General features: G+C 47.1%; 2 protein-coding genes and 1 long non-coding RNA gene across 3 annotated transcripts in view; 2 read left to right on the top strand and 1 right to left on the bottom strand.

Annotated features, from left to right (window-relative positions):
- Window positions 1-27,991, bottom strand: part of LOC134038204 (zinc finger protein 721-like) — a gene marked incomplete at its 3' end in the record, with an annotated part of 119,226 nt that overhangs the window by 62,284 nt on the left and 28,951 nt on the right. The window lies entirely within an intron of this gene.
- Window positions 339-27,949, top strand: LOC134034850 (zinc finger protein 271-like). Its single transcript, XM_062479516.1, has 2 exons — window positions 339-1,062; window positions 27,142-27,949. Exons 1-2 carry the CDS (start codon window positions 347-349, stop codon window positions 27,947-27,949), a joined length of 1,524 nt encoding a protein of 507 aa, XP_062335500.1. The 5' UTR covers window positions 339-346.
- On the top strand, window positions 3,161-5,666 carry LOC134035313 (uncharacterized). Its single transcript, XR_009932346.1, has 8 exons — window positions 3,161-3,520; window positions 3,717-3,773; window positions 3,847-4,359; window positions 4,529-4,630; window positions 4,727-4,958; window positions 5,059-5,237; window positions 5,315-5,408; window positions 5,496-5,666. It is a non-coding gene; the product is annotated as an uncharacterized LOC134035313 (long non-coding RNA).

Consider the following 27,991-nt stretch of genomic DNA (forward strand, 5'->3'; position numbering starts at 1 on the left):
ACTATAAAGAAGAGTTGTTTGCCAAAGAAGTTTTGTCACAGTGTTTTGTGTTTCTCCAGTAAAAATAAACCTGAAAAACATACACCTCTCACCAAATGATCAACATTACATATGCAAAGTGGCCCATTATGACAGACAAAAGATTTAATTCATATGTGAAAGCTGTAGATCTCCTAGTGGCCAATCATACTTGAATATGGGCGGAGTCTAGACAGAGGAAACACCTTAAGGCTCGAGAGAGACTACAGAGACTAAACCAGAGAGATCAACCAGACAGAGACAAGCCTCCAGAGACTAGATACATGATCCAGAGAGACCAGACAGAGAACCAAGAGAGAGCTGAGTTATGGAGACACATCACTGTGACACATGTGGGAAGAGCCTTTCCTCATCCGGTAACCTCAAGAAGCACATGATGATCCACACTGGAGAGAAGCCCTACAGCTGTGACCTCTGTGGTAAGACCTTTAGCCAGGCTTGCAATTTCAGAACTCATAGCAGGATCCACACTGGAGAGAAGCCCTACAGCTGTGACCTCTGTGGTAAAACCTATATACAGACTGGGGCATTAACAGTTCACCGCAGGACCCACACTGGAGAGAAGCCCTATAGCTGTGACCTCTGTGGTAAAACCTTTAGACAGGCTGGAGATTTAACAGTTCACAGCAGGATCCACACTGGAGAGAAGCCCTACAACTGTGACCTCTGTGGTAAAACCTTTATACAGACTGGGGCATTAACAGTTCACCGCAGGACCCACACTGGAGAGAAGCCCTATAGCTGTGACCTCTGTGGTAAAACCTTTAGACAGGCTGGAGATTTAACAGTTCACAGCAGGATCCACACTGGAGAGAAGCCCTACAGCTGTGACCTCTGTGGTAAAACCTTTAGTCAGGCTGGGAATTTCAGAGCTCATAGCAGGCTCCACACTGGAGAGAAGCCCTACAGCTGTGACCTCTGTGGTAAAACCTTTAGACAAACTGGGGAATTGACCACTCACCGCAGAAACCACACTGGAGAGAAGCCCTACAGCTGTGACCTCTGTGGTAAAACCTTTAGCCATGCAAGCAATTTCACAACTCACCGCAAAATCCACACAGGAAAGAAGCCCTAACGCTGTGACCTCTGTGATAAAACCTTTAAACAGACTGGGGAATTAACAGTTCATCGGAGTATCCACACTGGAGAGAAGCCCTACAGCTGTGACCTCTGTGGTAAAACCTTTATCCAGGCTGGCCATTTCAGAGCTCACTGCAGGACCCACACAGAAGAGAAGATCTAAGCAGCACACACTGACTGTTTATGTCCAACAAATGACATATTGAAGACTTTCTTGCCTATGCTTTGGAAAGACCTGTCTAAGGACTTTACATTATATTTCATTCACTGTACGTCACGCTAACACCAGATAGTGCACATAGAAAATACAGCAGAAGATCAAGAACCAGAACAAACAAGAGAGGCAAGAATTATACCTTATTTTTTATCGTTGTTACTTTATTATAGTGTTCATAGTTTCATGATCATGTTTTCATTGATTATCTAATTAAAGTCTTAATTTTGATACCATACTTTCAGAGTCAAGTTCCTCTATGGATACATGTTGTACAATGTAATATCATTTTTTGTTAAGTTTGGCAACTGAAGTGTTGAGATACACAACTCATTAATGATTCTCTCTTTTAGAGTTCTGTCTTTTTAGAGAACCATTGGCGTAGGAACCGGGGGAGTCGTGTCCCTCTCAATATCGGAAAATGCTTCATGTGTCCCACCCAAAAATTAGCCTAGATACAGCAGGGACAAAAACTGTACATTTGGAACTTTGAAAGCTCGACAAAGAAGATATCAGGTCAATATGTCCCCCCAATGTCAAAGTAAATCCTACGCCCTTGTAGCAACCCAGTATCACATAATTTTGTGAAAACAGTCACGAAAAAGAATCTAATATTTCGTGACACGTTCACGAAATTGGCACTTTTTTCGTGACTATGCCACGTTTTTTCAACCAGTGCATTTCAATGGAGAGAATATTTTGTGACCTCTGCACTTTTTAATTAACCAATTCCTTTCAATGGAGCAACACAATAGGGGCATTTTTTCGTGTTAATTTAAGGTTTTGTTCTAATTTTTAAGCGATAAAAAACGAGTTCATAAAATAACTTGCCGTGTTCTTTTTAAGAGCTATTTAAAAAAAAAGCTACATAGCCTATAGTTAAATATTATGAACTCCACACCACTACATCTTGGAGATTTGCCTAATCCTGACGGAGCTTTCCACTCTCTCACACCTTACTTGAATCAGGAATCAGAATAAGAAATCAGAAAGGGTTTTAATCGCCATGAAAGTTTGCACAGACAAGGAATTTGCTTTGGCAGGAAAATACATACATTAAACATAGGAATCTTAAAAATTTAAATATGAGATCTAACTATACTAAAGGTACATAGACTAGCAATGCTTAGAAAATAAAATATGCAATAACATATAGAGTTGCCCTAATTTACAGTAGGCCTATAAAAATACAAGTATTACAAAAAATCTGTACAAAACTGTATTTCAATTATTGTAAAAAAAATAAATCAGCATAGACATTTAAGAATAGGAGGCATATTAGCTAGCTCAAGCTAGCATTGTACAGTGCCAGCCTGCCAGATTTGAGTGGGCTCAGCTAGCTGAGCTAGTAAATGCATCTAGTGTCAGATTTCCTGCTTGCAGGACTCAAAATTTACCAAGATGAGCACCAGTAGTAGTCCGTAATATCAGGCAGAGTAGTTGACATAATTTCCGATGGGCTGGTTAGACTGAGAAAATCAATGTCTTCTATACTTCTATATGCCCTTGTTCATTTCTTTTTTTTAAACCTTCCGTTACAGCTCCATTTAACCCATTTGCCCTTCTCCACAACCTACTACCTGTTTGTTACCAAACCAACCCAAAGGCTCTTTTAAGAACCACATCTTTCTTTCTTACTCTATTGTTCTATTTCTCTCTCTCACACCATTTGCCCTTCTCCACAACCTACTACCTGTTTGTTATCAAACCAACCCAAAGGCTCTTTTAAGAATCACATCTTTCTATTTTACTCTATTGCTCTATTACTCTCTCTATTGCTCTCTCTCTCTCTCTCTCTCTCTCTCTCTCTCTCTCTCTCTCTCTCTCTCTCTCTCTCTCTCTCTCTCTCTCTCTCTCTCTCTCTCTCTGTCTGTCCAATGATGGCGTCCAAACGTCCATCGGATAATCTCAACCAAGGGGGCAGACTCACTGCACTCTCCATCAAACAAAAACATTTTTTAAATGAAGCGAGGGTTAGTGCTTTTACAATAAACCTACATTTAGGTTGCTATACAGTGCCATTATACAGTAACATTTCAAGGATCACAGTCAAACTATATTTTTCACAGAAACGGAGTAATGGAGCATCCAGAGAGGCTACTCCACTGATTAAAAGGGGATGTGTAGTTGGTCCACGAGGCAAGCCTAAGGGAAGATGTGGTGGGCGAAGGCAGGGCTCAACTACTGGTTGGTTGTCTTTATTCATACAAATGTATCATGTGCATGTCTGAATTTACCTCTATTTATCACACTTAGGAAATACAATAGTCTGACACTGGCGTAACCTTTTGAGAATCACTGAACCTAAATTCGGTCTAAATACAATACAAAAATCTGACATCTAAAATCTGTTTTATTTATTCTCTCATGTCTTGTTTCACAGGAACTCCTTCCAGTGCAGAGAAATCCTCTCCGGAGCTCCAAACTCAAGAAGAATTTGGTAATATTGTCTCTACAGATTCTAATCTTAATTTGTCCAACATGGCTAATTTAAACCACCATTTCTTCTATAGACCGAAACATGGAGAAACTTTTGGAAATGTTGAAGTCTTGCCCAGTTGCAATGCCAACGGAGTCCCCACAAACCACTTCATCTTGGCACTCACGTCACCTGACAGCACAAGAGCATTGGAAAGAAGCTCGGCCATTTCACCTGAAATGTCTTCTGGACTCAGAGGATGTTGGCCAGGAACTGTGCTACATCTGCCAGAAGACTGCTGTCATACGGTTGAACCACTTGTTTGCATTTTCTAGCTACATGTTTGGGAGTAAAAAGTAGTTAGCACCTCCATTTTAGTCTGAAAACTGAAACACTAAAATAGCTAGCTAATAAACCTTGTTTTCCTTTCTTGGGTGCAGAGATTGTCTTCCTGAGGAGTGGCTGTGTGAGGCATGTGATGTCCACATTCATAAAAGATGGCCACTCCACAACAGAGACAGTGTGGTAGATGGATTCTTCAGAGCCATTCCTCCATCCACCTATCTAGCTATTGGTGAAGCTGGGCAGTACACCACCCAAGAGCAAGGTATGCTTCTTTTACCCTGTTATATTACTAAGATTTTGAATTGGTTATTTTTGATTATCAGTTGAAGAGCAAATGTGAACTTCACTTGTCCTGGTACAGTATGTTTCTGTGTTCCGTCTGCATGATTAGTTGAATATACGTGTTTATAACATATTTTTTTGCATTGCAGCTTGCATTTTACCCACAGTGCGTGCTCCTAAATTATGTTCCTGTGAGGTCGCCAACGTCACTGTGTTGGCTGGAAAAGCAGTAATCCTCATTACCATGAATGGTAAAGCAAGAAATTCCCTTCATTTAACATTCTTTAGTTAGTGTATGTACACAAAGTATAGAATTATGTTGATATTATTCAGTAATTTGTCACCAGGACGTTATGACTTGCACAAACCTGTGTATTTGTGCAATATCTGCCTGCAAAAGTGGACCCCAGAAGTCAGGGACCTGATCAAAAGCGGATATTGTCCAGCTACAACACATTCACAGACCCTATACTCTCTTGACCTCCTAAGCTCTTTCCAGGAGTTGAAGGGGATTCTCCAGGCTTGTCCAGGAAGGCCTTCACAAAGTTACTTGAACATCGCACACAGCGTGCTGGAAGAGTAAGTGTAAAAGAGAAAAGAATATCAGCCATTCTATGTATGTTTTTTGTATTCTCTTGTTGTGAATTGCTGTAATTTTATTTATTTATGTATATTTCAGTCTGGTCAAATCAACGGGGATGCACTGCAGCGGAGCTTTCTGGAGTTTATGTACTGTTCCTTTCAGAAAGAGCAGCTCTGCTGTGTGACCCCATTCACCTGTCCAGCCTGCACACCACAAACAGTTGCCGTGTCAGTTGATGGTAATCGTAAGATTTATCACTTTCGGCGATCAGGAAGGTGAGTTATCTAATTAAAATACATTTCAATTACAAATCAAATGGTTTACGCAATTTACATTATTGTTTTTTCTCTAGCTCTGATGAAGCTGCATTTTTTGACATGCTGTTCCTTGCAAAGGACAGTGAGGTGGCAAGTTTTGTTGGCCTCATCCACAGTGCTGTAAAAAGCGTTTTTACCATACACAAGTGTTAAGCTAATACAAAGTTTTAGATTTCATTGTTATTGAATGTTTCTGTTTATGAATTGTCTTCACAGACACAAGGGAGGGGCACGTGTGGTGCCTCACATTGGACAGCCGCAAGGGACACATCCAGGAGGGCCAACAAGCTAGATGAGGAAGGTGTTGAGGTGGCTATGTGTCACCACGGATATTTGCTGAAAGGCCTCAGCATGTACGGGGGGGAGATTTTTGCATACCCACTGTATCTATAGTTTGATGAAGTTTTCAGCTTCCTCCTGGAACAGGAAAACCAGTCTGAAGTCCTGGTTGGTCCTGATAGAGTCAGAAAGCCACCTTGAGTCCAGATGTTGAGGTGACCAATGTTAAATAGAAGTGGGAGTTCTTCTTACCTGACATCACTGAGGTATTTGAGATGGACAAGCATATTCAGCACGGATGCATCACCCACATCCCCAAGGTCGACATTTTCATTTTTCCACAGCAAAATAAAAATTGAGCGGAAGTACGTAGGAGGGCAGATCCAGGCTAACAGCTGTAGGGCTTCTCTCCTACATTTACATTTAGCATACGCTCTTATCCAGAGCGACTTACAGTAAGTACAGGGACATTCCCCCCGAGGCAAGTAGGGTGAAGTGCCTTGCCCAAGGACACAACGTCATTTTGCACAGCCAGGAATCGAACCGGTAACCTTCAGATTACTAGCCCGACTCTCTAACCGCTCAGCCACCTGACTTGAAAAGGTTGGTAATGTTCTTACAAAAGTTTTGGGAAAAAGTTTGCAAGGTTGAAACAATATTGGCCAAAACCACATTCACGATAGTCGTCTCTTGCTCATCAGTGAACATGTGACTTTGCCCACCACGAAACCTTTGTCTTTCTACTCTGTAGAAGATTCAAGAACAGTGTGAGTGTGTGCCATGAGCTGTAACATACAGAAATATATACTATTTTCTACAATATTGTCAGAATGTCTTCTTACAGTCAGCTGTACTGTAGCACAGTATGATACAGTAATCCACCAGACTGTTACCAATCATGCAGTGCACTGCAGTCAATGGATGCATGGGTGCTAAAATATATGTATAGCACAACGTATGTTATGCTGAAATAGCTATTATGTGTACATTAGAACATGTGTACATTACCGTAGATTGTTACATACCTGTTCTCATTTCTAAATGTTCGAATTATACCCGCCACTGTAAATCGACTCAAATTAGGCTAGACTCTCTGTCCAGCCTCTCTCATTGTTAAACCGTGGTTGATCACATGATCAATGATAGTAGCCCTAATCTCTTCAGAAACCACTCTTCTTGTTTCTTGTCTTTGTCCTCCTCCTCTCCCCCTTCCAACTCCTCCTCTTCCTCCGCTAGCTTCCCTTCCTCTTCCTATTGCTCCTCCTCCTCTAATCCGAACTCTGCCTCGTCCTCTGGCTCTCCCTCCAACTCCCATTACTCTGTCTGCATTGTCCATTACGCTGTCTGCATTGTCCCTTACTTCGTATGCATTGTCCATTACTCTGTCTGCATTGTCCCTTACTCTGTCTGCATTGTCCATTACTCTGTCTGCATTGTCCATTACTCTGTCTGCATTGTCCCTTACTCTGTCTGCATTGTCCCTTACTCTGTCTGCATTGTCCCTTACTCTGTCTGCATTGTACATTACTCTGTCTGCATTGTCCATTACTGTCTGCATTGTCCATTACTGTCTGCATTGTCCATTACTCTGTCTGCATTGTCCATTACTGTCTGCATTGTCCATTACTCTGTCTGCATTGTACCTTACTCTGTCTACATTGTTTGCATCCATTGTTCTAGACCTTTACTTGACCTTTGGCCTATTTATAGGCCTATTATAAAGCCGTTATTTGTTGGTTAGAGAATTGTGTGTTGTTGTTTGCAAAAAGTGTTTTATGAAATTGAAAACTGAGTCAAAGGCCGAGAATTAGGGAGTAGGGTGGCTGAGCGTTTAGAGAATCGGGCAAGTAATCAGAAGGTCGCTGGTTTGGTTCCCGGCTGTGTCAAATGACGTTGTGTCCTTGGGCAAGGCACTTCATCCTACTTGCCTCGGGGGAATGTCCCTGTACTTACTGTAAGTCGCTCTGGATAAGAGAGATTTGGTGTGTGGTTCTGGTGTTTGAGTGTCAGGTTTCAGAAATTGTGTGACAAGTTAGGAATATGTGTGTAAGCAGTTGAAAAAAAACTGTAATGCGGTGAAGTCATTTGCCCATGCTATGACAGGCCTATTCTTGATTAAAGGATCTCCCTACAAGTGAGGAAATGTATACGTAGCCAAACACAGGCTCACTGAATATCTAGTTGTTTGGAATCGAAAGGGGATTTCTTGTTTCTGTGAGTTGTTCTTTGGACAGACACTCAGAGTACCTTCGGTCAGGTAAAGGTTCTCTCAGAGTACGTGTGTACTGTATCACAAGCTTCATTATGATGAAGAAATAAAGATGCTGCTGATGACCCTGGTGTCTCTCTCTCCTTATGGTGAATGTGCATATCTGTCTTTTGATGTACCTGTTAATGCTATAGCATTGTGTCCAACCACAACACACACATAAGTACATCAGAATCTTAGAACCTTTCGTCAACGCGCACCTCCCTGTGCTATAGCTTTGTTAGGAAAACAAACAGGACTGTTACACTTCAACTGCAATATAACTAGTTTATTGCAGATAAAGTAGAATGTCCCGGACGGTAGTGAGTCTCTGTGATGGTCTTCTCCTGATCCACTCAGCCCAGCGAGTTACAGCCAGGTGAGAAACTCAGAGTCCTCACCCTTACTGCTGAAAGTACATTTCTGGCTCCTTGGCAACGGTCCTTACATTGTCCGGGAGAAAGTGGGCCAGGAGACCTGCAGGGTAGAAGAACCGAGAGGCAGGAAACCAGAACAAACATCCCACATCAGCCTCCTGGAGATCCTCCAGGCCGTGTGTCCAAGTGTCCTTAAGCAAGACACTGGACCCCAAGCTGCTCCCGATGAACAGGCTAGCCTTGCATGGCAACTCCGTCGCTGTGGGTGTGTATGAATGGGTAAATGAGAGGCATAATGTAAAGTGCTGTGGACCAGTTGGACGTCGGACCAGTTGCGACGTAATGTTTTCAGCTGCGCTAATGTTGTGGTTAATTCATCACCAAACAACATTGGGGGATTGCACAAACACCGGCATTACCTGTTTGTCTGATGCTGCGGGTCAGAGAAGAAGTAGGCTGCAGCCGTTTGGCCTGGCGCTCAGCACTGCATGAGTAGTGAGCACTCAGTGGAGGAGGAGGGAGGAGCGCGGCGTGGGCTTGTGAGCGCCGCGGAGAATGTCGGGGCAAAATTCTCACAAGAACTCAAATAAATGCCCCATCAGATATCAAAACACATTTTGGGGGAATTGATGACAGAGTAAAATATTGATGAATGAAGAAAAAATTGGGCTCCAGCAGAAGGGGCACTTTTCTCATCCAGGGCCAAAGGGCAGGTGCTTGAGCACCACTAGGGGTCTATCTGTGCACGTGCCAATGGGTGCCCTTTTTTTGGTTTGAGCACCTGCCCCCCAAAATGTCTGTGCACGTGCCTGCCCACAACCAAGTTTTGCCGGTTTGGCAGCTACACAGGCTTTCATCCACCTTGGCTAACTATGCAGGCTCGCTACACAGGCTTTTATCCACCCTGGCTAGCTATGCAGGCTCGCTAAACAGGCTTTCATCAACCCAGGCTAGCTATGCAGGCTCGCTACACAGGCTTTCATCAACCCAGGCTAGCTATGCAGGCTCGCTACACAGGCTTTCATCAAAGGTTCAACTCTTTGTTTTCCTCTGTAGCGGCTCTGCTGATGGACCTCACCAAAACAGGTAGGCCAGAGAAAGTGGTGTGGGGGTCAGAGCTGGAGCCAGCCTCCCAGTCTCTGAGGCACAGACACACCAGACCTCCAGGTTTGTACTGAGGCACAGACACACCAGACCTCCAGGTTTGTACTGAGGCACAGCCAAAGTAATTAGCCAAATCTACAGGATCACTTTGTGATCCATTAAGGATGACAAGCAGTGGTGGTCGCTCACTAGATGTGACGTGAGAGCTGGGGGGAAGCTCCTCCTGGGCTGAGGGCTTCTTGGGCTCCATCTTTCTCTTCAGAAACTGCAGGGGAAAACACAGAACATGCTGGAATCTATGGAAACTATATGACAACACCTCTCAGTCCACCAAAGCATCAGGATTAAGAACAACAACAGCCACTCTCCCAACACTGCCTCTTCATTCTATACTTGCTCCATTACATGAATAACTAACCCATGGTCATTCATTCTGTACTCATACTATATACTATAAGCTCTGCTCTATAAGCTCTATTACATAAATAACCCACCTTGTTCTTGAAGAGCTTGGCTTTCTTCGGCAGGCTCCACCACTTCTTAGGCTTTCTCGTCTCTCCTGCAGAGGTTGACGCTGTCCCAGCATCCATGATGACCGCTGCAGGGCTGAGCTCACCGAGATCTTCCCCAGGACATGGAGCTGCAGCAGCAGACTCACACAGAGTGTCCATCACTCTCTCCGTCAGGATCCTGACCGTGCGGTCCAGGGTTTCCTGGCAGGCCAGGCTGGAGGTCAAGGGAAGGTTCAACTCAAGGCTCTTCTGCAGCTGACTCTTAACCGAGCTCTCAGCAAAGCTGTGGATGAGCTCCTGTCTGGAGGGCATCGGGGGGCTTTCTGGCAGCATCAGCTCTGACGTGCATCTGGTGGAGCTCACGGGGCTCTGAAGATGCAGGCCGGTGGTGGCTGTCTGCCGGCGGAGCTGACGGACGTTGGCGAGCAGACTCTCTGAGGCGGTCTTGATCTGGAGCGAGTCCAATGTGCGAGCTGATGTGCTACAGGTCTGGGCGCCTGGAACATCTCGGCTGGCGTCCAAGTCAAGCAGCAGGTCTGGCAGCCTGTCGTTGTTGATCAGCTGCAACACCGCTCTGATCACAGAGAGGGGCAGCTTGGTGTGGCTTGACAGGGCTGAGGAGCAGGCTGTCTTCATCGCCCTCTGGCTGGCAGACGTGCTGCTGCTGGCTGTGCTGGGGGGCATTCTCTCCACTCCACTGAGGCCCTGGGAAGTGGACACAACCTCCAGGGCTTCCAGCTGGTCTTTTGACCCAGTGGTGGGTACTGAAGGAGGGGGCAGATCCGAGGGCTTGACCGGGTCCATGTCCTCCAGACTTGGAGGCCTCATGGTCAACACCCTGATGAAGGTCACCTTGTCTCCAGACAGACTCCCCTCTCTTCCCTCGTTCACCCCGGGCTGAGATGAGTCTTTCTTATCTTTCTCCATGTCTCTTCCTCAGAGACTGCCTCAGGTCACACTTGCTGTTGCAGTCCGATTTGAGAGAGAGGCTTTCACACCTGACCACTGAAAAGACAGACTTTTTCAAAGAACACAGAGAATATAATTACTTTTTCAGAATAATCTAATATCTACCAACATATCTACCATGAGAACATTGTCTTGGAAATTTAAACCTTACTGAAAAAGTTGTTACAACTTGTAAGGTGCAAAACAATCAGAACATTTACTTACAAAAATATTTCTGTGTTCCAATACGAATTTGTCAAGGTGAAAGCGTTGCAGAGATCCAAATCCTTGTCCAAGAAAATGTTCAAGTAAAACTGAGCACAATGATCAGAACGGCCTTTTATAGTTTATTTGATGAATTATGTCATAATACAGCAAACGTCATCAAACAGCAGACAGCACAATTTGAAGATAGCGCCATTTACTTTTCCAAAGAACACAGAGAATAACCTTACAATACATTTTTCTGATTAATGTATAAACTACCTTCATATCTATACCCGAGAACATCGTCTTTTAAATTGAAACCTTACAACTTTAAAAAGTCCCCATATCTCCTAGGTGCAAAACAATCTGAACATTTACTTACATTATAATATTGCTGTGTTCCAATACGAATTTGTCAAGGTGAAAGCGTCGCAGAGATCCAAATCCTTGTCCAAGAAAATGTTCAATAAGAAATGAGAGCAGTGATCAGAACGGCCTTTTATAGTTTATTTGATGAATTACGTCATAATACAGTAAACGTCATCAAACAGCAGATGGCGCTCTTTACACGCGGTCTGTTAAGAGTCCAGGCTGTGCACGGTCTGTTATCAGTGTTAAACAGGGGCGTACATTTAATTGTACATGAACTGTTTTAAATCACGTTTTAAAAATTAAAAATGTGTATCCCCCACCACACATTTTGTATCAAGAATAATATATTTAACAGCGGTAACCACTATTATATAGATTCTAAAAAGCTGTCCCACCCATAGATATACAGTTAGGTCCATAAATATTTGGACATTGACACCATTTTCATCATTTCAGCTCTGTATACCACCACAATGGATTTGAAATGAAACAATCAAGATGTGCTTTAAGTGCAGACTTTCAGCTTTAATTTCAGGGTATTTACATCCAAATCAGGTGAACAGTGTAGGAATTACAACACATTTGATATGTGCCCCCCCCCCCCCCTTTTTAAGGGACCAAAAGTAATTGGACAATTGGCTGCTCAGCTGTTCCATGGCCAGGTGTATGTTATTCCTTAATGGGAGTTTGTTATTTCATTGACAAGGAGCAGATAAAAGGTCTAGAGTTCATTTCAAGTATGGTATTTGTGTTTGGAATCTGTTGCTGTCAACTCTCAATATGAAGTCCAAAGAGCTGTCACCATCAGTGAAGCAAGCCATCGTTAGGCTGTAAAATCAAAACAAACCTATCAGAGAGATAGCAAAAACATTAGGTGTGGCCAAATCAACTGTTTGGTACATTCTTAAAAAGAAAGAACGCACTGGTGAGCTCAGCAACACCAAAAGACCCGGAAGACCACGGAAAACAACTGTGGTGGATGACAGAAGAATTCTTTCCCTGGTGAAGAAAAACCCCTTCACAACAGTTGGCCAGATCAAGAACACTCTCCAGGAGGTAGGCGTATCTGTGTCAAAGTCAACAATTAAGAGAAGACTTCACCAGAGTAAATACAGAGGGTTCACCACAAGATGTAAACCATTGGTGAGTCTCAAAAACAGGAAGACCAAATTAGAGTTTGCCAAAAAACATCTAAAAGAGCCTGTACAGTTCTGGAACAACATCCTATGGACAGATGAGACCAAGATCAACTTGTACCAGAATGATGGGAAGAGAAGAGTATGGAGAAGGGAAGGAACTGCTCATGATCCAAAGCATACCACCTCATCAGTGAAGCATGGTGGAGGTAGTGTTATGGCGTGGGCATGTATGGCTGCCAATGGAACTGGTTCCCTTGTATTTATCGATGATGTGACTGCTGACAAAAGCAGTAGGATGAATTCTGAAGTGTTTCGGGCAATATTATCTGCTCAGATTCAGCCAAATGCTTCAGAACTCATAGGACGGCGCTTCACAGTGCAGATGGACAATGACCCGAAGCATACTGCGAAAGCAACCAAAGAGTTTTTTAAGGCAAAGAAGTGGAATGTTCTGCAATGGCCAAGTCAATCACCTGACCTAAATCCAATTGAGCATGCATTTCACTTGCTAAAGACAAAACTGAAGGGAAAATGCCCCAAGAACAAGCAGGAACTGAAGACAGTTGCAGAAGAGGCCTGGCAGAGCATCACCAGGGACGAAACCCAGCGTCTGGTGATGTCTATGGGTTCCAGACTTCAGGCTGTCATTGACTGCAAAGGATTTGCAACCAAGTATTAAAAGTGACAATTAGATTTATGATTATGTTAGTTTGTCCAATTATTTTTGGTCCCTTAAAAAGGGGGGGCACATATAAAATGTGTTGTAATTCCTACATTGTTTACCTGATTTGGATGTAAATACCCTGAAATTAAAGCTGAAAGTCTGCACTTAAAGCACATCTTGATTGTTTCATTTCAAATCCATTGTGGTGGTATACAGAGCCAAAATGATGAAAATTGTGTCAATGTCCAAATATTTATGGACCTAACTGTATATAAAGCCTTTATATATATATATATCTATGGTCCCACCCACATTGGAAAATAAACCGACGACGTTGGTGTTACATATTGCCTTATTTAATTATGATTTGCCCATTTAGACGAATCAGGTTTATTTCGACTTTGATTTTGCTTCTGTACTGCGTCTGGAGAGCTACGTAAGTCAGATGTCTCCGGTTAACTTTCTACCTGTCCAATCAGCGAACAGAGGGAGTGGCTGAGAACGATGAAGTTGATGTCGTGCCCTAGTTTGTGGTTCTGTAATGGCGGTGGAGAAAGATGCGAGCGAGGCCATTCGGTCCGTTGTGGCAACGCTGCCGAATATCCAGAAGTTAAAGCCGGAGCAAGAACAATCTTTATTTAGGTTCTGTTTTGTGTCCAGTCTTTGTCTTGTCCTACAATACCTGTCCGTGTGAGTACCCTAGCTGTTTCCAGTTTTGAGAATAAAACCCTTGTTTCTACCATGCCTCGCATCTCTCGTGCATTTGGGTCCTACCCCTCCTCTCAGCGTGACATCAAGCCCTACAGCCGTGACCTCTGTGGTAAAACCTTTAGACGTATGGATTTAACAGTTCACTGCAGGACCCACACAGGAGAGAAGACCCACTCTGACTATTTATGTCAAACAAATGAACTATTGAAGAGTTTCTTGAACATCTATGATATTATTTTTTGTAATGAAGCTTGCGCAAGTTCAGTCAGGCAAGACCGATCTCTGCACTCGGGCTTAATCGTAGTGTACACTTCTCACTCCCCCCGCTAAGAACGCCCTACCTTCCCCCCGTTTCCCTGGTCGGGCGGTCACTAGGGTTCAGGTCGATTAGCGCTCCCGCTATCAATTAATGGTGTCACATGATCCGTGCCTTTAAATAAGATTCTCTCCCTCTGTAGTTCGTCCATGCTATCAAGTGCGCGAGTGCTATGGCTGTGTCGTGTTGGCTGGACTTTACCTGTTTTGGTTTTGGAGGCTATGTCAGATTCCGAGTTGGAGTTGTTCGAGGAGGTCGTCCCTGTTCCGGGTTCCGCCTCCCCTGCTGCTCGACGCAGTTCCCGGCTCGCTGCTCGTCGGGGCTCCGACGGGTCTGCGTTAGAGGCGGGTCTGCGCGCCGTGGGCGTCCTTCCAGCGCCCGGGTTGGGGCTTTCCCAGCTCCGCGCCCTGGCCGTAGGGGTGGACTGCGTGTCTCCTTGCCGAGTCCCGTCGCCCGAGGTTCCCCCTGTCTCCTCCGCTGCTCCAGGTCGGAAGCGTATAAGGAAGTCGCGCCGTCCGGAGGTGCTTGATTCGGACGCTGGGCCATCTACCGGCCCTGCCGTCGCTCCTCTGCCTGTTCCCGTTTCGGATCGGCCCGGGGAAGCCCTCTCGTCCACCCTTCTGGTCCTGGCGTCTCTGGAGAACGCCGGGGTTTCCGCTCCCGTGGCTGCGCCGCTCCCAGCCTCGGCGCCCCTCGTGCCCATGGAGGAGCCACTGCACACCCTGGCTTCCGCTGTAGCTGTTCTGTCTGCAGGTAGGCCTTATATCCCTTCGGGGGCTGACATTACCCCCCGCTTAAGATCCCACATCCTGCAAGGCAGGAATATCAATTTGATACGTCTGATCCTCCCCTCGCCCGAGTGTGACGCGAGCGTCTCCACCAGCGATCAGTACAGCACGGTGCTCCGTTCTGCTGACCCCAGGTTGGCAAGGGACCTGTCTATCGGGGAGTTTCTGGTGGCTTTCGGGATCTTCCGCGATGTGGTGTGCTCCGTGTTTCCCCTTAGACGGCAGGAACTAGACGGCTACATGGCTCTGATTGGGGACCTGAATCTGCGCTACGGGAGGAACCTGTTCTACCAGTATCATAAAGAATTTTCGAGCAAGGCTGCTCGCTACGTTTCCCGCTCGAACCTGTTGCTGGACTGGTCCGTGCTGGATACCGAGCTGTTGGTAATGCTGGTCGGGGGCTCCCAGGCCGTGTCTTGCGGCACGTGTCTTGCGGCACGTGCGGCGGCTTGGGGCATGCAGCTCCTCTCTGTCCACTGGTTCCGTTTCTCCCGGGGGATCCCGGCTCCCAGCCTCGCGCTCGCGGGCTTGGTGCTGCAATCGGGAAGGCGAACGTGGACGTTCGTGGCCGCAAGGTGCACGTTGCTTCCAGGAGGGTCATCTGCAATAATTTCAATGAGAGTGTGTGCTCCTACGGCAATTGTAATTTCCTTCACGTTTGCAGCGGCTGTCAGGAAGCCCATCCGTGGTCGGTGTGTCCACGTCGGGGCCGCCCTCAGCGAGGGCGTCGTGGTGGTCCGAACTAACGGCCGAGCACCCATCCACTCCAATAAATGTGTCTGCACTGGCTTTCGAACTCTCGTCCCATCCCGATTCCGTGTTCGTTGATCACCTACTCACGGGGCTGACTCAGGGATTCAGGGTGGGGGTTTCATGTCCGTTGTCGTCTTCCCTTGTTTTGAGCAATCTCCAGTCAGCGGTGCGGGAGCCAGCTGTCGTTTCCCAGCTGCTGGCCAGAGAGTGCGATAAACGCTACGTCATAGGCCCGTTCGACTCGTCCCCTTTTCCACTGTTTCGCAGTAGTCCCCTCGGCGTCGCTACGCGGAAGTATTCCGGTAAGAAACGTCTTATCCTGGACCTTTCTGCTCCTCGCTCCGGTCCGATTCCCGGCATTAACAGGCTTATTCCCCTCGAGCCTTTTTCGCTTCACTATGCCACCGTGGACCACGCCATTAAGCTTATAAAGCTGGCGGGGCCCGGTGCCTGGCTTTCCAAAGCAGACATCACTGACGCGTTTAAGATCGTCCCCGTTCACCCGTCCCAGTGGCACCTGCTCGGGATGAAATGGGATAACCGGTTCTATTTCGCCGTGCGTCTCCCGTTCGGGAGCAGGAGCAGCCCCTCCATCTTCAACCGGGTTTCCGAGGCCCTTTGTTGGATCCTGTTAAACCGGGTCCGGGTCCCCGCGTTGCTCCACCTTTTAGATGATTTTCTCTTGGTGGATCCTCCGTCCGATGCGTCCGGCGCTTCCCTGCTGCTGTTGAAAAATCTGTTCCGCGGACTGGGCGTCCCCCTTTCCGACGAGAAAACTCTCGGGCCGGCCACTCGTCTGGAGTTTCTGGGCATTACGCTGGACACGGTGGAGATGAAGGCTTCCCTGCCTGTTGAGAAGCTCGAGCGAGCTTGCAGCATGGCCCGGTCGCTCGTGGCGTCTTCGGTCATGTCCAAGCGGCAGCTGCTGTCTCTCCTCGGGCACTTCAATTTCGCCATGCGCGTGATTCCCCAGGGCCGCTCATTCATCTCCCGGTTGCTCGTCCTGGCGTCTTCCGTGTCTGGTTTGCTCGATCCGGTGTGCTTGGACGATGGTTGCCGGTCCGACTTATCGTTCTGGCTGCAATTGCTCGAGGGTTGGAACGGCGTGTCGTTCTTTTACGACGACGTCGTTCGGTCTTCGGACTCTCTGCGGTTTTTCACCGACGCCGCGCCGTCCGTTGGTTTTGGGGGGTTCTATCAGGAGCAGTGGTTCGCCAGCCCGTGGCCCCATGACTTCGCTGCGCCCGGTGCCTCTTCCGCCCTGTACGAAATCTACCCCGTCGTGGTCGCTTGTTACCTGTGGGGCCAGTCGTGGCGTCGTAAGCGCATAGCTGTGTTGTGCGATAATCAGGCTGTGGTGAGCATCATAAATAAGGGGCGCTCTAATTGCCCACACATAATGTCATTCATGAGACGCATCACTTGGCTCTCCGTAACTCATAATTTCATCCTCACAGCACGTCACGTGCCGGGCCACGATAATGTCATAGCTGATTCCCTGTCCCGTTTCAATTTTCAGGTGTTCAGGGATCTGTGCCCGTACGCCAGCCAGTGGCCCTTGGCCGTCCCCCCCCTCGCGTCACTGGTCCTAGATTAGAAGAGCACTCCTTGCAGGCATATTTAGAGATAGCCAAGGGTTATATGAGGAAGGGGTTGGCTGCTTCTACCCTTAGATCGTACGATTTCGCTTGGAGAACGTACGCTATGTTCTGTCTGTCTTTGTCTGTCCCGCTGGTACCCGTGTGTGTTAATGTGGTGTGTGCTTTCGTGTGTCACTGCACTGATGTTCGCCACTTCCAGCCACGCTATATTAAAGGTCTGGTTGCGGGTATTCAATTCAATGCCAGATGCCATGATCCTTCGTTCCCCAGCCTTTTCACGAATCCAGCAGTCAAACTCCTGTTCAAAGGCATAGGCAAAGCTTTCCCCGCTAAGGTGGACGATAGACTCCCATTCACTCTGTCTATTCTGCACGCCATGCTCTCGGTGCTCAGACGCGGTTGCTTTTCCCCCTACATCGATTCCCTCTTGGATTGCACGTTTTTAATGGCTTTCTATGGGTTCTTACGGTGCGGGGAATTCACTACTCGGGCAAACGTGTTCAATCCTACCACTGATGTGTGTTTTTCTGACTTAACGTTTCACCCTGATTTCTTCATTCTGCTTCTCAAACATTCCAAAACCGGAGGCTCTTGCTCAATCATCATTGCTAACACGGGTGGTCCTTTCTGTCCTTTCTTATCTATGCTTAGGTACGTAAAGAGGAGGTGCCCTTCCGATCCACTCTCCCCCCTCTTCTTAACCCCTAGCAATAATCCTATGTCCCAATCCTGGTTCAGCCACCATCTAGCGCAGGTCGTAGCCAAATGCAACCTTCCCCCTGGACGGTATTCAGGCCATTCATTTAGAATAGGCGCTGCAACGTCCGCTGCTTTGCAAGGGGTGTCCACTGCGTCTCTGCAGCAGCTGGGCCGCTGGTCTTCATCAGCGTACTCTTCGTACGTTCGTCCAGATTCTGCTGCCATCATCGAGGCCCAAAGATCGCTACGGCCCTAACGGCTCTCTGTGAGTACTTGCAAAAAACTGGTGGTCGGTGTTGTTACTGTGTCTCTCGTTAAACTGTCTCGTGTTTACAGGCTCGATGCTACGTTGCCTGCGGATACAGCGACTCGGTTCTGTATGCAAACAGAGGGTCCCTGGTTCCTGCCTCTCTTGCTAGCACAAGTCACGAGGGCGTCGGTCCACCTACTACAAAGGCTCACGTGCACTCCAGCCGGCAAAGGCTGCTCACACACTCAAGGGTTTCGGCCCGGTAGCCTACATAGGGTCATCAGTATGCGGGGACGTCGGTCCTCCAGCCGGCACAGGCTGTTCACATAGACTCAAGGGCGTCAGCCCTATAGCACACTTAGACTCACGTACGCGGGGACGCCGGTCCCCCAGCCAGCGCACAGGCTGTTCACATAGACTCAAGGGCGTCGGCCCTCTAGCCTACATAGGTCACGTACACGGGGACGCTGTCCTCCAGCCGGCACAGGCTGTTCACATAGACTCAAGGGCGTCGGCCCTCTAGCCTACATAGGTCATGTACGCGGGGACGTCGGTCCTCCAGCCGGCACAGGCTGTCCACATAGACCCAGGGCTTCGGCCTCTAGCCGACCAAAGCCGAAAAGGCTATCACGTTCACTCCTGAGGGCGTCGGGCCTCAGCCAGCCTAGGCAAACACCGACAGCATGAGGGGGTCGGCCCTCTAGGACATAACTCATTCATGCACTAGGGCATCGGCCTCTGGCCAGGAGGCTACCGCCTTCAATCATTGCTTCTCTTTCCTTTGGGTTCTCGGTATAGGAACATGTCTACGGATCTGTCTGTGCATGGCTTGCCATCTCCTGCAGGTTCCGGCCCGGGTATGTATGCTTTTAGCCTAGGTCCTTCTGTACGCTCTCGCACTGATCACGGTCGCTCCGATCGGTGCGGTGCACCTACGTCGGTCGCTTTCCGTGTCGTGTTTGTGTTGCTTATTCCCCAGCGGTTCATGGTTCCTTCCTGTTGGTGAGTATGTTTTCTTTTTGTTCTGGTCTTAAATTCCTACCTTTTTACTTTTGGGGGATTCTTCTTCGGGCGTTGGGCAGGCGCCCGTTGATCCATATAATTCCCCGTGGGGTTCAAGCTCCAAACACCTTAGTACATTTATTAGTCTGTAATAAACATCTTTCACTCATCCCAGGTCTCTCCTGATTGAAATGAAGCTTGCGCAAGTTCAGTCAGGCAAGACCGATCTCTGCACTCGGGCTTAATCGTAGTGTACACTTCTCACTCCCCCCGCTAAGAACGCCCTACCTTCCCCCCGTTTCCCTGGTCGGGCGGTCACTAGGGTTCAGGTCGATTAGCGCTCCCGCTATCAATTAATGGTGTCACATGATCCGTGCCTTTAAATATGATTCTCTCCCTCTGTAGTTTGTCCATGCTATCAAGTGTGCGACCCTCCACAACCCCGTCGCCGCCCGGTTCCTGTCTCAGTCTTCGGCTCGATTGGTCGTCGGCTGCCGCCACCGCCACCAGTGTCTGGACTCCGTGGGGGATTCTTCTTCGGGCGTTGGGCAGGCGCCCGTTGATCCATATAATTCCCCGTGGGGTTCAAGCTCCAAACACCTTAGTACATTTATTAGTCTGTAATAAACATCTTTCACTCATCCCAGGTCTCTCCTGATTGAATTGTTGTTTACTAGTGTTTATAGTTTGTTGATCGTGTTTTATTGATTATCTAATTAAAGTCTTCATTTTGACACCATACCTTGAGTCAAGTTCCTCTATGGATACAATGTTGTACAATGTAATAGTTATGTCCATCAGGACGAATTACTCTGTGTTCTTTTGTTAACCCTTAGGCGCATGCGTAGTATGCAGCTGTTGAAGTTTGAAAATTGTCAGTTCTGTTGGTCCAGAAGTAAAGTGAGCTGCGTGCTAAAACCTCTCGTCCAGCGTCCTTATTAAACACAACATTTTGGCGACTAGGATGCCTGACTTTTCTCTTCCTCCTCCACCTCCTTTCCTCGCACTTCCAGGTGAGCCTACAATACCGTGGAATCGCTGGCATCAGTCTTTTGAGACGTACCTTCAGGCTACAGGGCTAGCCGATGTCAGTGCCGCTCGGAAAACGGCATCGCTGAGGCACCGTTTGGGAGTCGAGGGACAGCGTGTGTTAGAAACGCTAGCCGACGACGGGGCAAATGCAGACTATGCAGGGACTGTGAAACTTTTGAAAGACCAGTTTGCTTTTTATGGTTAGGGTTCAACTCCCGGGCGAGTCCGTCCATCAGTACGTCTCCAACCTGAAAGGTTTAGCTAGCCATTGTAAATTCGGCACGTTGACAGACGAGATGATACGTGATCAATTGATTGAACACACCACACAGGTTAAAATCAGGGAGACGTTACTCGAATCAGACGATTTGACGCTAGCTAAGGCTGTCGCCATTGCATTCCAAATTGAAAGTGCAGCAGAATGTGCAGCTACATTAACACGGACGGAATCATCATTGAGCCGAGCAGTACGCATGCAGTCACAGGAGCAGCAGCAGCCATCGAACGCTGACTTGAATGTACCAGACCCAGACCCTGTCATGCATCTCACAAGACAACAAGGGCCACGTCAGCGTCAAAAGCAGTTTTCCTGCGGTAACTGTGGATCAAATACTCATGCCACCAGAGCCCAGAACTGCCCTGCAAATGACCAAACCTGTCGTAATTGTGGAAGAAAAAACCACGTTGCAAGAATGTGTCGCTCCGCCCCCTCCAGGTCGGATGGACAAACTCCCGATGGCTCACCCACCATAATTCGCCATGTAACATCAGGGCCCATGCAGTTCAAGTCATGTGCAGTGAATATAGACACAGTGTGTATTCCCCTGCTGCTAGACACAGGTGCTAGTGTCTCCCTCCTGAATGCCAGTACGTACCATAAGTTTTTCCTTTCCCGTCCACTGGCCACGCCCACTGCTGTCCTACACGGGTATGGTGACTTAAAAATTGACCTGTTGGGGTCCATCGCAGTGACTGTTGGCTATGGTACTAGGATCTTGCCCTCCTTTGTCTTCAATGTGGCCTCATGAGGGGCAAATCTAATGGGGTTGGATCTGTTCATGGCATTGGGATTTTCACTCATTGACACAGGGGGGGCTGCCATCATGACTGTCGCTGCCGGTCCGCATCAAAAGTGGTCATCACTGTTTGAAGGGCTGGGCTGTCTGTCTGCCTTCGCCCATCAGCCCCTCCTCGACTCCTCAGTGACTCCAGTCGTCCAGCCACTGCGCCGTATTCCACTGGCCCTGAGGGATGGAGTGTCCATTGAGCTGCAGCGGCTGCTGGATGCTGGTATCATTGAGCCGGTTGATGTTTCACCATGGATTTAGAACTTGGTTGTGGTAAAAAAAAAAACAAGGGCTCTGCGCGTCTGTGTGGACCTCCGCGTTGTCCCGGACAGATACCCACTGCCCACGTCTGAGGAGCTCACGGCACAATTCCACGGCTCCACCGTCTTTTCCAAACTGGATCTCAGAGAGGGCTATCTCCAGGTGCCCCTCCACCCTGAAAGCAGAAACCTGACGGCCTTCGTTTCACACCTTGGTGTTTTCCGCTACACAAGGATGCCGTTTGGCCGTTTAGCTCCGCCCACTCCTGCTTCCAAAAGGTCATGACCTCAGTGCTGGCAAGTGTTCCAGGTGTTGTGATCTACCTTGATGATGTGGTGGTACATGGTGTTACTATCGCTATCCATGACAGTCGCCTGCAAAGTGTGTTTGAAGCCCTCGCCAAGCACAATCTGACCCTCAATGGCAGCAAATGTGTTTTTACTGTGCCGGCCATTGACTATGTTGGCTTCCGGCTTTCCACTGAGGGAATCTCTCCCCTTCAGTCTAATGTAGAGGCCATCCTCTCCGTTCCCGAACCAACCTCGGCTGCCCAGCTTGCTTCATTCCTGGGCATGACGGGCTACTACATGAAGTTCATGCCTCAGTATTCGGCCATAACAGCCCCACTGCGCCAGCTGCTTCGGAGGGATGAACCGTGGGTCTGGTCTCTAGAGTGTACCGAGGCAGTGCAAACTCTCAAAGCTCAACTTACCTCACCTCCAGTGCTGGCGCACTTTGACATATCCAGTCACACCCTGGTCACCTGTGACGCCTCGGCTATGGCGATAGAGGCTGTACTATCACAAGTACAGGACGGCGTGGAGAGACCTGTTGCATTCTCCTCCCGGGCTCTGATCCAAACCGAGCAAAGATACTCAGTTGGGGAGCGGGAAGCACTCGCTTGCATGTGGGCTTGCGAAAGATGGCACCTCTACCTTTATAGCCGCCAGTTTATGCTGAGAACGGACCACCAGGCCGTGACAGCTCTGCTCTCCTCTACTGGCACCGGTCACAAGCCGCTGAGACTGCATCGGTGGTATGACCGCCTTCGCCAATACAACTACACTCTACAGTTCACCCCAGGCCGGGATAATGTCGTTGCGGACCTTCTCTCTCGGTCAGTTCCTGCCCAGGCCCCGCCCAATGACGTCAACCACATCGAAAGCGAGATCATTCACATGATACACACTCCGCTCCAGTCCACGGTCACTCTACAGGAACTGAAGGCAGCCTCAGAACAGGATCCTGTCATCTCCCAGCTCTGCACCTACATTCGTCAGGGATGGCCAAGGGAATTATCAGAAGAGCTGTTAGCCTTTTCCCGGGTCAAGCAGGAGCTCTCTTGTTGGAATGACACGTGTGTGGTGCGTGGGCTCTGCACTGTGATTCCAGGGGCCCTTCACGCCCGTGTGCTGGCCATGGCACATGAGGGCCACCTGGGCATAGTGAAGCTTAAACAGAGATGCCGTGACCTGGTGTGGTGGCCAGGCATAGACAAAGACATTGAGGCCCTCGTTAAAGAATGTCCGGCATGCCTTGTGAGTGGGAAAACCGGCCGCCGACCCCGACCACCCTTGCAACCTCTGGCCTGGCCCTCAAAGCCATGGGAGCATCTGCAGTTGGACATATGTGGCGAGATCCATGGGGCTCCCCACTATCAGCGGTTCTTGGTCGTAGTGTACGATTTACACTCCAAATGGCCTGAGCTGACCACTACCGGCTCCGTCACCTCCCAGGTCATTGTGGACTTTCTGGAGTCCCTCTTCTCCCGCTGGGGCCTCCCACAGACCATTACCACCTACAATGGTCCACAGTTTATTTCTGTGGAGTTTACTTCATACCTTACCATTCGACACGTCCGTACAGCCCTGTATCACCCACAGGCAAACGGCGTGGGTGGAACGTTTCCATCAATCCCTGAAGAATGGCATCAGAGCACACCAGGCCGAGGGCTGTTCCTTTAAACAGGCTATACGTCGAACACTGCTACACTATCGCGCTAGATTCATCATAAAAGGAATACATATTTCGAATTGTAATTTTAATCTACGACGAGGTTCATTTATGTATAGGCAAAATACTTTGAATGATGGAGAATAAAACATTGTGGTCTTTGGTCAAATTGAAAATAAAGTAAAATCATCTGTGGCAGTTGTTTGTCGTTTTAATTCTGTAATCTTTGCCCTTGCCTGAGACTGCAAACAATACAGGTGTTGTACCGAAATCGGTGACCTATTAAAAAAAAGATTTGCAAAACTGGCAAGCAACAACAAAGAATTACAAATGGTTTAGCACATTTGTTCGTACTGAAATCACAAAACTCTTAGCACACACTTAACACAAGTCTGTGAATTAAACTACTTGTTTTCATTGCTTTCACACAGAATGCCTTGAATGACTGCAATATTTTTGTTAAAATCATTATAGTTACATTTCGTGAGACAGGTAGTCCTGCCAGGAAAATTAGCTATTGATGAGCCATATTGTTGTTGACCCTTTACCTCAAAAGTCAGATTTACATAACGGTCTGGCGGCTGGCGCACACCAGCCAGGATCACCATGTAGACTTACAATGTAAATTGGTGTGTGAGTGTTGCCTATGAATATAATTCACAGCATAGAATAGATTCTCAATGAGTTATCAGTGAGTAGGCCTACATGAGCATCTGGTGCATAATCACACATTAAGTCGCGGACCCATCACGCTAGGACTGATGAGTGGAGCATCAGACCAAAAACAAAATAGTCTGTGGCTGTCTTGATTTACTACCGAGTGGTGCACACAGGCTACCGCTCCCATCTAGTGGTAGACTGTGGTAATACACGCAACCACACTACTCCCATATAACGAATGGAGTAAATCGTTTTCATAAAGTGCAATGATACACGTCCCGTCGCAGCAATTTAAAATGTTCTAGAAGAGGGGTTTTGTGTTGGCCTCAGAGGCATGTATACCAGAACATGACATCGAGACATGTTATCATTCTTCATGCTGAATTTACATTCACACATAGAAGCCTGATTCACTTTCTGAAGGCTATGACTTTACCTTCGTTCATCCAGCTTCATAAACAGAACCCAGTGACGTGGCTTTAGGTTCTTTATTGAGTAAAAATCTGAAGAAGGGCAGTATTTTTTTGAGTCAATGTTCGTAATAGTTGGTAAATGCAAAAAGAGCCCAGCCTGTGTGTGTTGGGCGTCTGGTTTTGGAGAGAGGCCCTCTCTTACTGAATGATAAGTGTAAGAACCTTAGGTTCCTTTACTTTCCTGTGTTTCTTAACACATGTCGACAGCCAGCCTAACTCCTTTCATATAGACGCGAAGTCAGGATGTAGCTTCCAAGCTCCAGGTTTTTTAATGAAACAGAGTAAAACTGAAAGTATACAAAAAATATGTTTTACAAATATGATATTCAATTACAATCCAATTTGACAGAATAAAGGTATAATAGTCTCTTGAGGTCTTCTGTGTTATTTCGTTAGTATGCTACAGTACTGTAGCACATTTCATGGCAGCAGGAAAGGTGATATACAGATAATCAGAGAAATAACTGAAATTGCTAAGATCTATCTTACAATTAACTGAATGTATTTCTGTATGGTACTTACAGACGATGCGATCTAAGAAATTAACATAAATACAAGGATCGATATGGTTTGGGATTAAGAGAGTAGTCTTGTTGTTTGTGTTATCAACGTAAAAAATGAATTATTTCAGAGCCGGCTTCTGTTACCGTGGAAACAATAAACAATAACACGAGTCAGCTGTAGCTGCTGCAAATGACCAACGTAAAAAGGCCGAAATTCTAAAATGGCCACTAGATGGCGCTAAACTGCTAAGCCTATTCTCTATGCTTGCTAAGGGCAGAACAGTTCCTATAAACAGTATTTCGCAAACCTGGACTTTGTTCACCAAAAATGTTCACCTTTATTGGAACATTTCATAAGAATCATCTTAGCCCAACAGATCAATGATCAGTAAATCTTCCTATTCGGAACCGTGATTACCGGCTTTCTGCTGATTGGATTGGGCGCTGCCCTCTGTAAGGCAGAGTTTCTGGATACATGTACAGCGTGTGTCTCTGTAAGGTCAAGAGGTCATGCAGCGAGGCCCCCTCTGAGCAGAATATAGCATGCAGTCCAGACTGAGGGGAGACAGTGAGGAAAATCATGTACAACTAAGGCTTATGTGATTAACGACCACTTCACCTGCTGAACGTTCTAGGGTGTCAATACACTGACCACTGAAGACCCGTTAAGGAAGCAATTCTGTGTCATTCTATATATGTAATGTCCAACTCATGTATTTAAGCACAACTGAGAGACAGAGTTCTCACTCATGCCATCAGCTCGTCTTGAACTGTTTGATCCGGGCTGCTCGACTAATAAACCAAAGTCAACTCCTTTCCTTTGTCGTGACTCCTTCCGGCCTGCCTTCTCCAGAATTTACATCTTATCACCTGGTTTATCGGAAAATTTATGAAAAGGTAACATTACATTTAGCAGACGCTCTTATCCAGAGCGACTTACAGTAAGTACAGGGACATTCCCCCCTAGGCAAGTAGGATGAAGTGCTTTACCCAAGGTCACAACATCATTTGACACGGCCGGTAATCAAACTGGCAACCTTCTGATTGCTAGCCCGATTCCCTAACCGCTCAGCCACCTGACCCCTAACAGCTGTCAAAAGCCCCCTAAGGCTGCCCGACATGATTGATGCGCTGCGCAGAGCTGTTGCAGCTCAGACTGTGGCTTTTAACCGCACTTTGGATAACAACACAGAGAAGCTTGCGGCGAGTGCTGCTGCGAGACTCTCTTGCAGCCCCTCCGGGCCGTGGAGATCTCGTGCAGGAGTGCATGGAGAATACCAAATCAAATTCCTAGTATCTGTATACATGGCGAAATAAAATTGAATTGAATTGAATTAAATTTGATAGGATTAAAAAGATAAATGAAGACAATGGAATAAATAGAATACAAACACAGACAGATATGTCTCTGTGGTTTTATTTTCCCTGTAAAACGAACATGTGTCTCTTTTTTTACCATGTCTAATCATATAGCCTATAATTTTGAAGAAAACCAAATTACTACAAATAGGAGTTGAATGCCAAAGATGTTTTGTGTTTCTCCAGTAAAAATAAACCTGAGAAACATACACCTCTCACCAAAGGATCAACATTACATATGCAAAGTGGCCCAATATGAAAGACAAAATATGTCATTTATATGTGAAAGCTGCAGATCTCCTACTGACCAATCATATTCGATCATGGGCGGAGACTAGACAGAGAAGACTCCTTAAGGCTCCAGAGAGACTACAGACACTCAACCAGAGATACTACATAGAGACTCAACCAGAGAGACTACAGAGACTCAACCAGAAACAGCAGTAACCGGACAGAGAATCAACCAGAGAGAAGCAAGCTTCCAGAGACTAGATACAGGATCCAGAGAGACCAGACAGAGAACAAAGTGAGAGCTGAGTTATGGAGAAACATCACTATGACACATGTGGGAAGAGCCTTTCTTCATCCAGTAACCTCAAGAAGCACATGAGGATCCACACTGGAGAGAAGCCCTACAGCTGTGACCTTTGTGGTAAAACCTTTAGCCAGACTGACACTTTCAGAGCTCATAGCAGGATCCACACTGGAGAGAAGCCCTACAGCTGTGACCTCTGTGGTAAAACCTTTAGTCAGGCTGGGAATTTTAGAGCTCATAGCAGGATCCACACTGGAGAGAAGCCCTACAGCTGTGACCTCTGTGGTAAAACCTTTAGTCAGGCCGGGAATTTCAGAGCTCATAGCAGGATCCACACTGGAGAGAAGCCCTACAGCTGTGACCTTTGTGGTAAAACTTTTAGACGGACTGACACTTTCAGAGCTCATAGCAGGATCCACACTGGAGAGAAGCCCTACAGCTGTGACCTTTGTGGTAAGACCTTTAGCCAGGCTTGCAATTTCAGAACTCATAGCAGGATCCACACTGGAGAGAAGCCCTACAGCTGTGACCTTTGTGGTAAAACTTTTAACCGGACTGACACTTTCAGAGCTCATAGCAGGATCCACACTGGAGAGAAGCCTTACAGCTGTGACCTCTGTGGTAAAACCTTTAGTCGGGTTGGGCATTTCAGAGCTCATAGCGGGATCCACACTGGAGAGAAGCCCTACAGCTGTGACCTCTGTGATAAAACCTTTAGCCAGGCTTGCAATTTCAGAGTCCACAGTAGGATCCACACTGGAGAGAAGCCCTACAGCTGTGACCTCTGTGGTAAAACCTTTAGCAACGCTAACAATCTCAGACGTCACCGCATGTCCCACACTAAAGAGAAACCCTAAGCAGCCCACATTGACTATTTATGTCAAACAAATGACCTATTG

This window comes from Osmerus eperlanus, chromosome 2 (genome assembly GCF_963692335.1).
Source record: "Osmerus eperlanus chromosome 2, fOsmEpe2.1, whole genome shotgun sequence".
NCBI lineage: Eukaryota > Metazoa > Chordata > Actinopteri > Osmeriformes > Osmeridae > Osmerus > Osmerus eperlanus.

Bases quoted from the DNA above. Each gene is read 5' to 3' on its own strand.
- LOC134034850 (XM_062479516.1), top strand. From the start codon at position 347: ATGGAGACACATCACTGTGACACATGTGGGAAGAGCCTTTCCTCATCC. The intron at 1,063-27,141 runs TGCAAGCAATTT...GAGCCTTTCTTC, and splicing joins TGTGGTAAAACCTTTAGCCA to ATCCAGTAACCTCAAGAAGC.